This window comes from Megascapheus bottae, chromosome X, assembly GCF_031878675.1.
Source record: "Megascapheus bottae isolate mThoBot1 chromosome X, mThoBot2.hap1, whole genome shotgun sequence".
Lineage (NCBI taxonomy): Eukaryota > Metazoa > Chordata > Mammalia > Rodentia > Geomyidae > Megascapheus > Megascapheus bottae.
In genome coordinates, this window is record NC_143547.1 from 26,867,319 (window position 1) to 26,880,526 (window position 13,208).

The 13,208-nt window shown below is 44.1% G+C and overlaps 1 protein-coding gene across 1 annotated transcript in view; it reads right to left on the reverse strand.

Annotated features, from left to right (window-relative positions):
* Positions 1 to 1,040: 1,040 nt before the first annotated feature.
* Positions 1,041 to 13,208, reverse strand: part of Dipk2b (divergent protein kinase domain 2B) — a 36,688-nt gene continuing 24,520 nt past the window's right edge. The window contains exons 3-5 of the mRNA XM_090325849.1: positions 4,940 to 5,113; positions 3,576 to 3,864; positions 1,041 to 2,324 (exon numbers count right to left, since the gene is read on the reverse strand). Of these exons, the coding sequence (XP_090181975.1) occupies positions 1,981 to 2,324; positions 3,576 to 3,864; positions 4,940 to 5,113 (807 nt within the window). The 3' untranslated portion in view covers positions 1,041 to 1,980. The remainder of the gene's footprint in view (positions 2,325 to 3,575; positions 3,865 to 4,939; positions 5,114 to 13,208) is intronic.

The following is a 13,208-nucleotide window of genomic DNA, read 5'->3' on the forward strand; positions in this document are numbered from 1 at the left end:
TCTCCATCTGTATGTGAGGCCCATTATGCCAGGCAATTCTGATCTTCAAGATGTTGATTCCAAGGTGGAAAAGACAAGGCAGACTGAAAAGTCCCTGGTGGTAGAAGGCTGTCAGGGAACTGGGAGAAGTGTAGAAAAGTCTCTCACTACTGTTCAAAGGACCAGAGAAATAGTATACCACATTCAGTGTAGCTAAATATTTCATTTAAAATGCATAACACAAACTAATTTTTGAGTAAAAAATATTCTATTAGTCGACCTTAGCATTTTTTAAATATGTATACTGGTATCAGGATTTGAACTCAGGGCCTTGTGTTCACTTGGCTTTCTTGATCATGGCTAGTGCTCTACTACTTGAGCCATGCCTCTAGCCCAGGTTTTGACTGGCGATTTTGAAGATGGAATCCTACAGACTTTTCTGCCCAGGCTAGCTTCAAACCATGATCCTCCAGATGTCTGTCTCCTGAGTAACTAGGATTACAGACTATGAGTTCAGCTCATAGCTTAATTAAAAAAAATAATGACATAGAGGGGCTGGGAGTGTGGCCTGGTGGTAGAGTGCTTGCCTTGTTTGATTCCTCAGTACCACACACAGAAAAAGCCAAAGGTGATGCTGTGGCTCAAGTGGCAGATCACTAGCCTTGAAAAAAAGAAGCTTAAGGACAGTGCCCAGGCTCTGAGTTCAAGCCCCAGGATTGGCAAAACGATGATGATGATGATGATGATGATGATGATGATGATGATGATGACATAGAAAGCTAAATCTGAGTGAAAATTCGTGGGTCTCTTAGAATCATACAGTGGAGCATGTGGTGTGGAGAGAGCAGGCTATGGTTCTTGCTGTGGCTAGAGAGGGAATAAGGAATACTAAGAGGGGTCTGTTTGTGGGACACAGAGCTCCTTTGGTGACTGACTTTGCCTCAAGGATACACTGACTATCCATCTAGCTTCTCTAATTATTTCTTCCTCTTCTTTCCCATTGTGTTGTCCCTAAGAAAATTCTCACTCATTGACACCTGCTTTTTTTTTTTTGCCAGTCCTGGGGCTTGAACTCAGAGCCTGGGCACTGTTCCTGAATCTCTTTTGCTCAAGGCTAGCACTCTACCGACTTGATCCACAGTGTCACTTCTGGCTTTTTCTGAGGAGTTTATTGGGGATAAGAGGCTCATGGACTTTTCTACTTGGGCTGGCTTCGAACTGTGATCCTCAGATCTCAGCTTCCTGAGTAGCTAGGATTACAGGCATGACACACCAGCTCCTGGCTAACACCTGCCTCTTATTCGACCTTGACAAACACACTGGCCACTTTCTCTTATCTCTGTCTTCTTCCTAGGCTTTGAGATGCTTCTGGAGTTGTGTTGGGGGATTTGGGGCACCTAGAACATGGCTCAGGAGTAGGTCTTGGTGGCCATATCCCCTGGGACTTGTCTCCTCACGCCATGATGGTAAGGGAAAAATGGAAGGGTTGACAGGAGCAGAGAGTAGGCCTCCTTGTCTGAAATCTCAATCTGTCCTCTTCTTCCAAAGCCTCAATTTCACCCTGCATTCCTTCCACACAAGCCTCCTGACTTGCATGCTTTTCTCATTCAGCACTCCTGGGCATGCTTCTGGAAAATACTTGTAACCAGCTGAGCTGCAGGTGGTAAGCAGGTATCCTCAGGCCCTTCACATGTCTCTGTTCTGTCAGTTTCACGAGTCCAGTAGAGAACAGAGGAAATTAAGCGTCAAAGATGAGAGAGTGTGTAGCCACTTCTGGATCTTCTGATGTCTACCTAGAACTTTGCTATGATGTCCCACCAGCGTGTGTGTGTGTGGGGGGGGTGTGATTGCTTAATGCCACACAACTTCTTTCTCTAGTTAGTGTACCTCAGTTCTTCAGTGTTTCAGATGGAGCCGCTTCATTCCACTCGGAAGATCACTCAACTAGGGACACATAGGGCCAAGCATATTGTCCCCTCATGTCAGCTAGGCTCCAGCCCCTCAGAATCTGTCATTGTACTTGCAGTCTGGGTAGCGGTAGGCAAACCTGGGGTCACAGGTTCTCAGGGGTCTCAAGATGTCCTTCAGTCGACTGGCAGCTCCAAGGACTTCTGAGTCTGGGAGGATGGTTTGTCCACACTGGGCAAGAGCAGAGTTGATCTCCACCTGTACCGGAGAGGGAAATTTGCCCTGGAGAAGTTGAGGTAACAATTGCTGGCACACGAGCACCATACTATGCTTGTCAGGGATATTGTCACAAGAGGGCAGCAGCTGGGCCTGGCAACCAGAAACAAGACAGCTAAAAAGGTCTTGATTTTCTTCCATTCTGGGGATTGCTTGGCTGCCTGGAAAGAGAAATGGAAACATAACATGCTTTACAACCCGTTCTCAGAGGGTGCACTACTGATGAGAATTGGTAAGTCAAATGGTTTAGTCTCTCAGCCCAGATTTAGGACCCAAGAACACTATGGCCTGAGAACACATTAAACCCTTTTACCTCTACCAGAAGTTGAGCTTAGAACTGTCGAGGTCATATCCAGATTGTGCTAATTCCACTATTACTGAATTTGACAACTAAGGAAATGGTTCCAAGTGCTTTCATTTAGCAGTTACAGTTCAAAGTCAGAAGGAAAAACAGGTAAGCCAGATTATGCTTATTTCTTCCAATTTGTTGCTTCTTAGTAAAAGCTAATCAGAAAACGAGGAATGGTTTCCTTTTTCTATCTTCATAGATTTCTTTATATAAACAAAATCAGAAATGGGAAACAAGGGACTAAGGATTTATCTCAAGTGGTACAATGCCTTCCTAGAAAGATTGAGGCTGAGTTTAAAGCCTGGTAATGTCAGATAGATAGATAGATAGATAGATAGATAGATAGATAGATAGATAGGTTGATAGACGATGAAAGAAATAAGAAACAAAGGCAAAAAAAAGAAAGCAAAGAAGGAAGGAAAAGGATGGAGCCAAACCTAGGGCTCAGAAAATTTGCTCACCATGAGAAATTGAAATTGAAATGTTTAGAGGATTCTAGAGCCAGTGAGCATTTGCACATAGTGAGAAACATGATTCACTCATACACCTCATTGAATTCCATGCTTTTTCATTTGAAAGCTTTATAAAAAGATAATGTGCCAACATGGATTACAAAACATACCAGTGAATCAGGCAGATATTTAAGTTTCAGAGAAGAGCTAAAAGCATCGGATGAGAAAGACTCTGAGGGGGAGATAGGCCAGGAAGGTGTGTGTGTGTGTGTGTGTGTGTGTGTGTGTGTGTGTGTGTTTGTGTGTGTGTGTGTGTGTGTGTGTTGGGCCCCACAGATTCAATTAGATGGCAGCAACTGCCCTGGGTTTGTACTCTTGGGACCATGCCACCATGGACATTACCCCCGTGGACAAAGTCAAGTCTACTTCCCCTTTGGAAATGGGGTCTGAAATAGACATGCAAATGTGTGGAAGGACATTTACATCAGTCACATTGTTCTCACTGTAGTACACAAAGGTCCATCAGGGTGACTGTGGGTCATCCCTGCTTAGTTCCTGTCCCCCTGAATTCTCCCTCTTGACAGCTGCTTAGCCAGGCCCATGCTGAGTACCTTCCAGCTTGTCGATAACGCCCAACGCACTAGCATCCCGGATGAACAGATGCCCATTGCTGAAGATGCCAAACATGGCTGCGTCAACATGGGTGAAGTAGAAGAAATAGTTCAAGTCATTGCTTCTCAGAGACTCCAGAACACCAAGGAGCTGGTAGGCAAGGTCAGCTGCCTGGTCTGGGGGTGCATCGTAGAATTCTTGTAGGGGTCTAGTATTGGTGCTGACAAGGAATCTGCCACAGGAACCCAGATACTTGGGCAATGGCCACCCTTCTGCTCCAGGGAAGATCTGTCAAGCCAGAGGAACAGACAGAGAAAGAGAGAGAAAAATCTCAGCAATAGGACTCTCTAATTCTCACTGAAAACTCACAGGAAAAAAAATCAGCTTTGCACTGGCAACTGGTTTCCAATTCCACCAGCTAAGTGTCTCTCCATCATTTTTATGCATCTTGAATACTGGCAACACCCCTCTGATCTTCCCCATTAAAAAACAAACTCTATTGCAGATGGATAGATTTAGGAAGAGTGATGCTGTCATGTCTGTGCACTATGCAGTTTTTCCAAACAAGGTATGGAATGCTGATGGATCAGCCATGATTTTCAGCAGTACTCAGGATTCCAGAGAATATGTGGGAGAATGGTATCATTGCAAAAGGACAACTAGTCTTTGAGATTTCACATGTATCGCTGCTTAAAAGAGATTATGAGGAAAATAATGTAGGCCCCATTTAAGAGCTTATTGAAAAGAAAAAATGTTTAAAAAAATAACAGTTCAACCCAGGTGCTGGTGACTCATGCCTGTAACACTAGCTACTCAGGAAGCTGAAATTTGAGGGTTGTAGCCAGGGTAGGAAAGTCTGTGAGCCTCTTTATCTGCCATCGACCACCAAATAGCTAGACACAATGTGAAAAATGAACTGTACAACTTGTGGGTAGGGACGGGAGGGAAAAACTCAGAGAGAGAAAGGGAAGGGGCAACTATCTCAAAAAAGAAATGTATTCATTGCTGGACTTATGTAAGTAGAACTCCTCTGTATATTACCTTTATAAAAAGTTTCACAAAAAAGAAATCACACAAGGCAAAAAAAAAAACTCCCTCCTTCACAAAGCCCTTTGGGACTGCCTCATCAGAATAGGCATCTGCCACATGTGCCTAGCCATATCTCTCTCCTCTACAGCACTCAAAGCCCTTTCATGTTGCAAAAGCTATCCCATGGTCATGGAACCCCACAAAGGTACTAGCATTGGATTTGTGGCTCCAAGGTATGCATGCAGGAAATGGTCAGAGGGCTCAGCCCACAGTGGACCTCTGCAAGTCCAAAGTAGCCCCCCACCATGGAGGACTTGTGAAAGTCATCAAATACCTGGAGGAGGATGGGATGCGCATTGACAGCCAACGTGTAGAGAAGGCGAAGTTTGTCACGGTCAGTGAAGTGTTCCATGAAGATGCTGCCAGCATCTGCTACCTCAGCATAGCGCCGAACCACCCGGTCCAGGAGTCTTTGTGAAGGGCAGCGCAGGAAAGGACTAGGCAGGCCCTACAGCCATGTGAGAGAGACCCCCGCCCAGGGGGAGAAAGGATGTTAAGGTCTTGTGGAGGGCATGGACAGACTCTTCTGGAGAAGATGTGGAGGTGGGCACTGGGTGGGTGGTAGAAGAGAGACCCCCTAGGAGATGGGGGAAGATGGTAGACAGAAAGAAGAGAGGAGAAACTCCTGGGAGGGGAACTAAAAGCCTAGGTGAGGGATAGAAATTGGGGAAGGGGGCAGAGGTAGAATATGTCAAACCTAGGGAAGCACAGTGTCCAGGCTTTGGAGTTGATTATTCATCACAGATGTGCATTATTCAAAGGTGACCCATTGGTAGGCATCGGTATGGAAGTGACCCATAGAGGGTGGACATTGAAGCCTGAAAAGCATGAGAACATGGTTGGCCTGCCACAGTTGTGCGGAGACCAGGAGCATAGCCTAGTGGTAGAGTGCTTGCCTAGCATGCAGGAAGCCCTGCAGAAAAAGCCAGAAGTGGTGCAGTGGCTCAAGTGACAGAGCCCTAGCCTTGAGCAGAAAAAATAGTGTCCAAGGACAGTGGCCAGGCCCTGAGTTCAAGCCACAGGACTGGCAAAAAATTGTAGGAGGCATAATGTTAATTGCACAGCCCATCTAGACAAATGCAAATGATGGCCCGAATGATTAGGTGATCTAGTAGAACGATTCTATTTTCCAACAAGAATAAGGGCCTGAAAGGGAAGGGGCTTGGCAAAGAGCATGCTCTTTATGGGTACCCTAGCTTTCTTCCAAATCCAAACTCCAGTAGGCAGTGAGAGATTTAGTGAGAAGAGAGAGAGAGAAACAGAGACAGACAGAAAGAAAAAAATTGGATGTACAATGAGCAATGTATTTCAAACTTGACTGATGGCCAAAACCTTCAGAGTACTATAAAAATATAGATCCTAGCTGGGCACCTGTGCCTCACACCTGAAATCCTAGCTACTTAGGAGGCTAAGATCTGAGAAGCCTAGTTTGAAGGCAGCCCAGTCAGGGAACTTTGGGAGACTCTCATCTTCAATTAAGCACCAAAAATTCCAGTAGTGGAGTTAATGGCTTAAATGATAGAGCAGTAGCCTTGAGTGAATAAGCTCAGGGACAGTGCCCTGGCCTTGAGTTCAAGTCTCTGTTTCTCTGTCTCTCTCTCTTTCACACACACACATACGCACACATGCCATACATATATGCATACATACATATATACATAGTATATGTAGTGATATATATATATATATATATATCCCTAGGCACTTAAAAATTCTGGATAGGGAGGTCCAGTAGGGGCCAAGAATTCTGTGTTTTTGACAGGTGTCCCAATCGTTCTCGTTACCAGGCAAGCCTGAGGAACACAGGGAGTGAGCATGGTGATAAGAAATTAGATGTGATTCAGCCTTCCTACATTAGATGCTTTGGAAGATGTCCCTGGGCAGACGTCTTCCTTTATTTTGGATATAAATACAGATGGCTGTGCATTCTTAATGGTGCAGTATGGACATATAGTGATGGTTTCCCTATCATTCTTCAGATAGCTGTCATCTTTCCCTGAAGTGTGTGTGTGTGTGTGTGTGTGTGTGTGTGTGCCTGCCCATGTATGCGCACATGCAAGTACCAGAGCTTGAACTCAGAGCCCAGGACACTGTCCTTTAGCTTTTGCACTTAAGGCTAGCACTCTACAACTTGAACCACAGGTCCATTTCCTGCTTTTTGCTGGTAAACTGAAGGTAAGAGTCTCCCTGACTTTTCCTGCCCAGGTTGGCTTTGAACCATGACCCTGAAATCTCAACCTCCAGAGAGCCAGGATTACAGCTGTGAGCCACCGGAGCCTGGCTCCTTGAGAGGTTTTTGACTGATAAAAGTTATCCTTTAAAAGGGGGCTGGGAGTTTGGCCTAGTGGTTAAAGTGCTTGCCTAGCATGCATGAAGACCCGGGTTCGATTCCTCGGTACCACATATATAGAAAAAAGCTGGAAGTGGTGCTGAGGCTCAAGTGGTAGAGCTCTAGCCTTGAGAAAGTCCAAGGACAGTGCTCAGGCCCTGAGCTCAAGCCCAGGACTGGCAAAACTAAACAAACAAACAAATAAATAAATAAATAAATAGAAGGGAGTATGCATATTACAATAAGGTTTATTTAGAAACATGGATTAAGTATGTAGTACCTAGGCACAAAACTGCAGATCCAATTAGTAGGGATCCTGGGCAGTGTAATGAGATCCTATCTCTAAAATTAAAGAAAAAAAAGAAATCAATGAATGAATCTGTCAGGAAGAAGTTATTGCTGATTGGAGGAGAGATGGAGTTGCAGACTACTCAAATCATGTCAAGGAAGCAGACTACTCAAATTATGTACTGACTTCTTTAGACTAGCAGTTCTGTGCTATACTGGGTGACAAGAACCCGAGACCTCCTATGTTGGATCAGTGCAGGGGAAGGTAGTAAGATCACCCTTTTTGTCATTTCCACAAAAAGATGTCATGTCAGAAGTCATGCTGTGAAATAGTCCAATTTAGCATGATGGAAGGACTGGAGAAATTGTTGGAATGGTCTCTCACTGCCTGTACGGCTTCCTGTATGTGCCTTGAACCAAGACCCAGTTGACATGCATCATGGAACATGCAAGCAGAAGGCTTGGCTTGGGGAGAGCACATGCTTTGTACTCAGTAAATAGCATGTAAGGTTTTTCCCATCATTGTCATGAGCATGGATCTTTGATACAGGGTGCCTGGTGTAAAGGCTGAATCTAATTTGCTATTGTGTAAAGCAAATCCAATTATTTGGAGTCCCTTTTAGACGTAGATTTTTGAGTCCACCTGGGAAAGAGTTGGTAGGGTAGAGATAGGGGAGGAAGTAGAAATGACAGGAGCCAGAGTGATTGAGGGCCATAACAGAGAGGCTCAAGCACTAGCATCATAAGTACTGGAGACGAGCTCAGTTCCTGAAAGAGTCTATGCCAAGGTCTGGACCAAGGATAGTGCTGTGGTTTGGATGTGTCTTCAACACATTCTACTTGGAAATTTAATCCCCCAAATCATATGTTAATGATATTTGGAGTGGGAAGCATTTGGGAGATGGGGATTAGAAGAGATCAAGAAGGTGGGCTCAACAAAATATTAGTGGCTCTTAAGATAGAGCTCAAGTGGGGGCCGGAGTTTGGCCTAGTGGTAGAGTGCAAGCCTAGCATGCATGAAGACCCAAGTTCTAATCCTTGGTGCCACATATATAGAAAAAGCTGGAAGTGGTACTGTGGCTCAAGTGGTAGAGCTCTAGCCTTGAGAAAGCCCAAGCACAGTGCACAGGCCCTGAGTTCAAGCCCCAGGACTGGAAATAAAAAAAGAAGCGCTGGAGACAAGTAAGCTAGCACACGTATTCTGTTTCTCCATGTGATTTCTTCACCATGGAATAATACAACATGGAGTTCCTCACCAGGTGCCAGTGTCAAGCTCTTGGACTTCCTACACTCTAGAACCATGTACTTAATACATAAATATTAATTAGAAATTGGTCTGTGGTATTCATCAGAAAAAAGTTTAAGTCAGAAGATGATTATAAATTCATTTTCCAAGAGTGATTCTCTGAATTATTTGCTCCTCATACCAAGGGAATCCGAGCATGCATCCCACTGACCCAGAAAAATGTGTTTTGAAATATGAGGGAAGAGCAGAGGGTTAGGATCAGAAGTTTTGGACCTGATGAAACTCAATGTTGCTCTTTATAAGGTTGATGATAAGGGTATTTTTCTGACCTAACCGACCCACTAGAATGACTTCTGATTTTCAGAAGCAACTCTTACTGGAAAGACAAAGATTTATCACTACTGGACATATTTGAAAATCTGTTCTGATGGAACTGTAACTTCTCTTAGAGAAAATCTAAGGCCAGAAATGTTTTATCTCTCTAAGGTCAGAAATTAGTATTTTTTACCCCACAAAGAAAGTTGTCCTTAACAGTTAGGTATGGAAAGCTGAGGAAGAGCTGTCTCAAATACATGAAGCTTTATTTTGAATGACTGTTCTCAAGCTCTCCTAGCACCCAAGGTCTTGGAGCATGGTGTTTCATGCACTCTGTATTTTTCTGCCTCTACCACAACATTCTGGTACATCTCTGTGACTCATCTTTCCAAGCTGACTGCCAAATTCTGTTCATTCTATCTTGTATTCCACTGGCCTGAGGGAAGGATGGGAAGCTAGTCCTTCACCCCACATTTCTTTTTGTCAGTCCTAGAGCTTGAACTTAGGGTCTGGGTACTTAAGGCTAGCATTCTATCACTTGAGCCACAGCACCACTTCCAGTTTTTTATGTGTATATGGTACTGAGGAATTGAGCCCAGAACTACCACTAGGCCACATTCCAGGCCCTCACCCTAGATATCTCTCTCTCTCTCTCTCTCTCTCTCTCTCTCTCTCTCTCTCTCTCTCTCTCTCTCTCTCTCTCTCTCTCTCTGCCAGTCCTGGGCTTGGGCTCAGGGCTTGAGCACTGTCCTTGGACTGTCTCAAGGCTAGCACTCTACCACTTGAGCCTCAGCACCACTTCCGGCTTTTTTGTATGTATGTGGTACCAAGGAATCGAACCCGGGTCTTCGTGCATGCTAGGCAAGCACTTTAACCACTAGGCCAAACTCCCGACCCCCCCCTCTCTCTTTCTTTCTTTCTCTTTCTTCTTCCTCTCTCTCTCTCTCCCCCCCCTCTTTCTTTGTTGATTGTGGAATTTGGCCTGGGCGCTATCCCTGAGCTCTTCAGCTCAAGTCTACTGCCCTACCACTTGAGCCACAGTGACATTTCCAGTTTTCTGATGGTTAATTGGAGATAAGAATCTCATGGACTTTCATGCCCAGGCTGGCTTTGAACAGTGACCCTCAGATCTCAGCCTCCTGAGTAACTAGGATTTCAAGTGTGAGCCATCAGTGCCTGGCTCACCCCAGATTTCTTTTTTTTTATATATTTTTTATTGTAATTAGTAAAAGGGTTACATGATATTTGCCAGATAGAAGGTGCATTAATTCACATACATTGATACCCTTTCACATGTCTTGGTACCCGTTTCCCTCCCCCCCCACACCCCCCACCCATCTTGGTTTTCCCTCCTTCCCTATCAAATTTCAAATATCCAAATACAAATAAATTCAATATATCAGATAACAAAGTGAGATACTATACCAATATGAGATAACCAAGGGACAGCAAAGGAGATGAGAGACAACATAGTACATTAAGGACAACAATCATTCATTATATGGCTTTTGTTTCAATATCCTGGAGGTCCTTTCAATTAGCTTCACATTGTATGTCCTTATGTATCAAGATTTTGCTCTATTGCAAATCTCTGCTAGTAAAGCCCAAGGTTTCTACTGATTATGACGAATGAGGGAAACCATTGAGCCTAAGTTCCTTTGAGTCTGGCTTACTTCACTTAGTATGATTTTTTCTAAGTCTTTCCATTTCCTAACAAATGGAGCGATGTCATTCTTTCTGACAGCAGCATAGAATTCCATTGTGTACAAATACCACAACTTGTTGATCCACTCATCAACTGAGGGACATCTAGGTTGGTTCCATATCTTTGCTATGGTGAATAGTGCTGCAGTGAACATTGTTGTGCTAGTGGGTTTAGTATGTCCTTGTTTCTGGGTGGTTGGGTAAATGCCAAGTAGTGGAATTGCTGGGTCATAGGGGAGCTCTATGTTTAGTCTTTTGAGGCACTGCCATACTGCTTTCCATAGTGGTTGAACGAGTTTGTACTCCCACCAACAGTGTAGTAGTGATCCCTCCTGGCCACATCCCCTCCAGCATCTGTTGTCATTCGTTTTCCTGATCCTGGCCATTCTAGCTAGAGTGAGGTGGAATCTTAGAGTTGTTTTGATTTGCATTTCTTTTATGACCAGAGATGTTGAGCATTTCTTCATGTGTCTATAGGCCATTTTTGTTTCTTCTTCAGAGAAGACTCTCTTTAAGTCTTTGGCCCATTTTTTAATGGGATGGTTGTTACTTTGGAGGTTAGTTTTGGAGTGATTCAATTTTTTGAGTTGTTGATATATTTTAGATATGAGGCCTTTGTTTGGTTTCACCCCAGATTTCTAAGGAAAAATATAAGCGCTCAAACTCTCCCCTTTAAGGAGATAGTGTTACAAGCATGTCCTGGTAGTCAAGCTATCTGAGTTTGGATCCCAGTTTTGTCACTTAGCAACTGTCACCATGTCTTCATATATAACTGAGGGGACCTGATGACTTATCTTCTGAACCAGGTTATTTTTAAGAAAAAAATAGTTTGCTTTAACAAAAAATCAGCATCAGCACAGCAGGCAATACACTGGGAATTACCTCAAGCAACCTGAACAGATGGTTACCATAACAATTATGGGATCTGCTCAGCAGAGTGTGGAGAAGGTCAAATGTGTGGGGATTGACCTTTGACTTAATGATAACTAAACCAATAGTGAATGTTATTGCATGAGTTCCTGATATGTGCAGACATGTTCGTTCTCACACTTAACTGGAGGCAAGACACTGTGATAGCCCACAATGAGGATTCTGTGTGCCACAGAGCTTAGTGATATATACAGGGTTTTGTACATAGTAGTAGAGCTAGGATGTAAACCTAGATCTGCCTAAGTCCTTGACCAGGCCCTATTTTTTTGCCAGTCCTAGGGCTTGAACTCAGGGCCTGATCACTGTATTTGGGCTTTTTCAAGGCCAGTGGGCTGCCACTTGAGGCATAGAACCACTTCTGGCTTTTTCTATGTATGTGGTACCGAGGAATCAAACCCGGGTCTTCGTACATGCTAGGCAAGCACTCTACCACTAGGCCAAACTCCCAGCCCCAACCAGGCCCTGTTATTTCCTAGTATTGTAGGATGTAGACTCAGCCTCCTTATTGGGTCTGCTTTCTCCAGTACTGACCAGTAGTCCATGCTACAAGTTCAGGAACTGGATTTCAGATGCCCTTGTTTCTTTTGGAACTCTGGACACGGTCTAGCCTATAGCACATGACACATCTTTTACATGTGCTCTCCTTTCTTTGCTTTCTCCAACATCCCCTTGCTTTGGACCCTTGTGTGGGTCCTCACTTGTCTCTACAGACTGTGCACCATTCATTGACCCATTTATGGAAAGATTAGCTGTTTTCAAGTCATTTTTCTTTAGGAAAGCAAAGTCTCATATCCTGCCCCAGATCTGAGGTCTGATGTGTGTGTGTGTGTGTGTGTGTGTGTGTGTGTGTGTGTGTGTGTGTGTATGTGCCACAAGACTTTGATGCATGCTTGCATCTACAGTTACTGTCCTGTAGAATGAACTTTAGCCTTGCTCTCCCAGCTTCAGCTATTACAGTGTTTACCCATTACTCTTCAACACTCTAATGGCTGCCCATGCTTTCTCACTTCTGGTCTTTGCCCCACCCAGTGGAAGGTGAGTCATCAACATTTTCCCTCCCTCCTTTTCTTTCCCAGTTCAAGCCCTACCCTTCCATGTAGCTTTCTCAGCCCCTTTAGTCCCCCTTTTATTTTTTCTTCTGCAGTCTATGTATATGGGCCTTATGCTGTGTGCTCATGGGATTTCTTCTTAGTTGTTTGGTGCCTTGTAGACAAAAACTTTGCATGATCACACTTCTGTAACCAAGACCAGGTCTAATAAGGAGTAGACACTTCCAAGATACTGAGAAAGCAACTCCTTATCTCCAGAATGATTGACACATTGATACATGGATGTATATTACTTAGAATGTTTTCCCAACCCTCAGTTCCTGAGGGGCTGATTTAGACAGCTCAGGCAATGCTCCAGAATCAGGGAACATAACTAATGCAGAGAGATTCAGTCTTCCCACAGGTCATGAAACAGACATCCAGAAAGGAGCAGAGACAAGAAACAATGTAGCCCTGGAGACAGAGGTGGACTGAAGAGATGCCTTGCAACTTCCTGGTTCCTAAGAGACCTGGATAGAAATATCTCCAGGACATTGAACCACCTGTTAGACTTCAATTGGTCTCTGATCTTTATAAGTTCTGTACCCCAATTATGATGCAAGTGAGTGGTTGCTTTTGGAGGCACCCCTTGTCATGGTTAAGTAGGTGGCCATTTTGCTGAATATCTCACAATGCCATACAT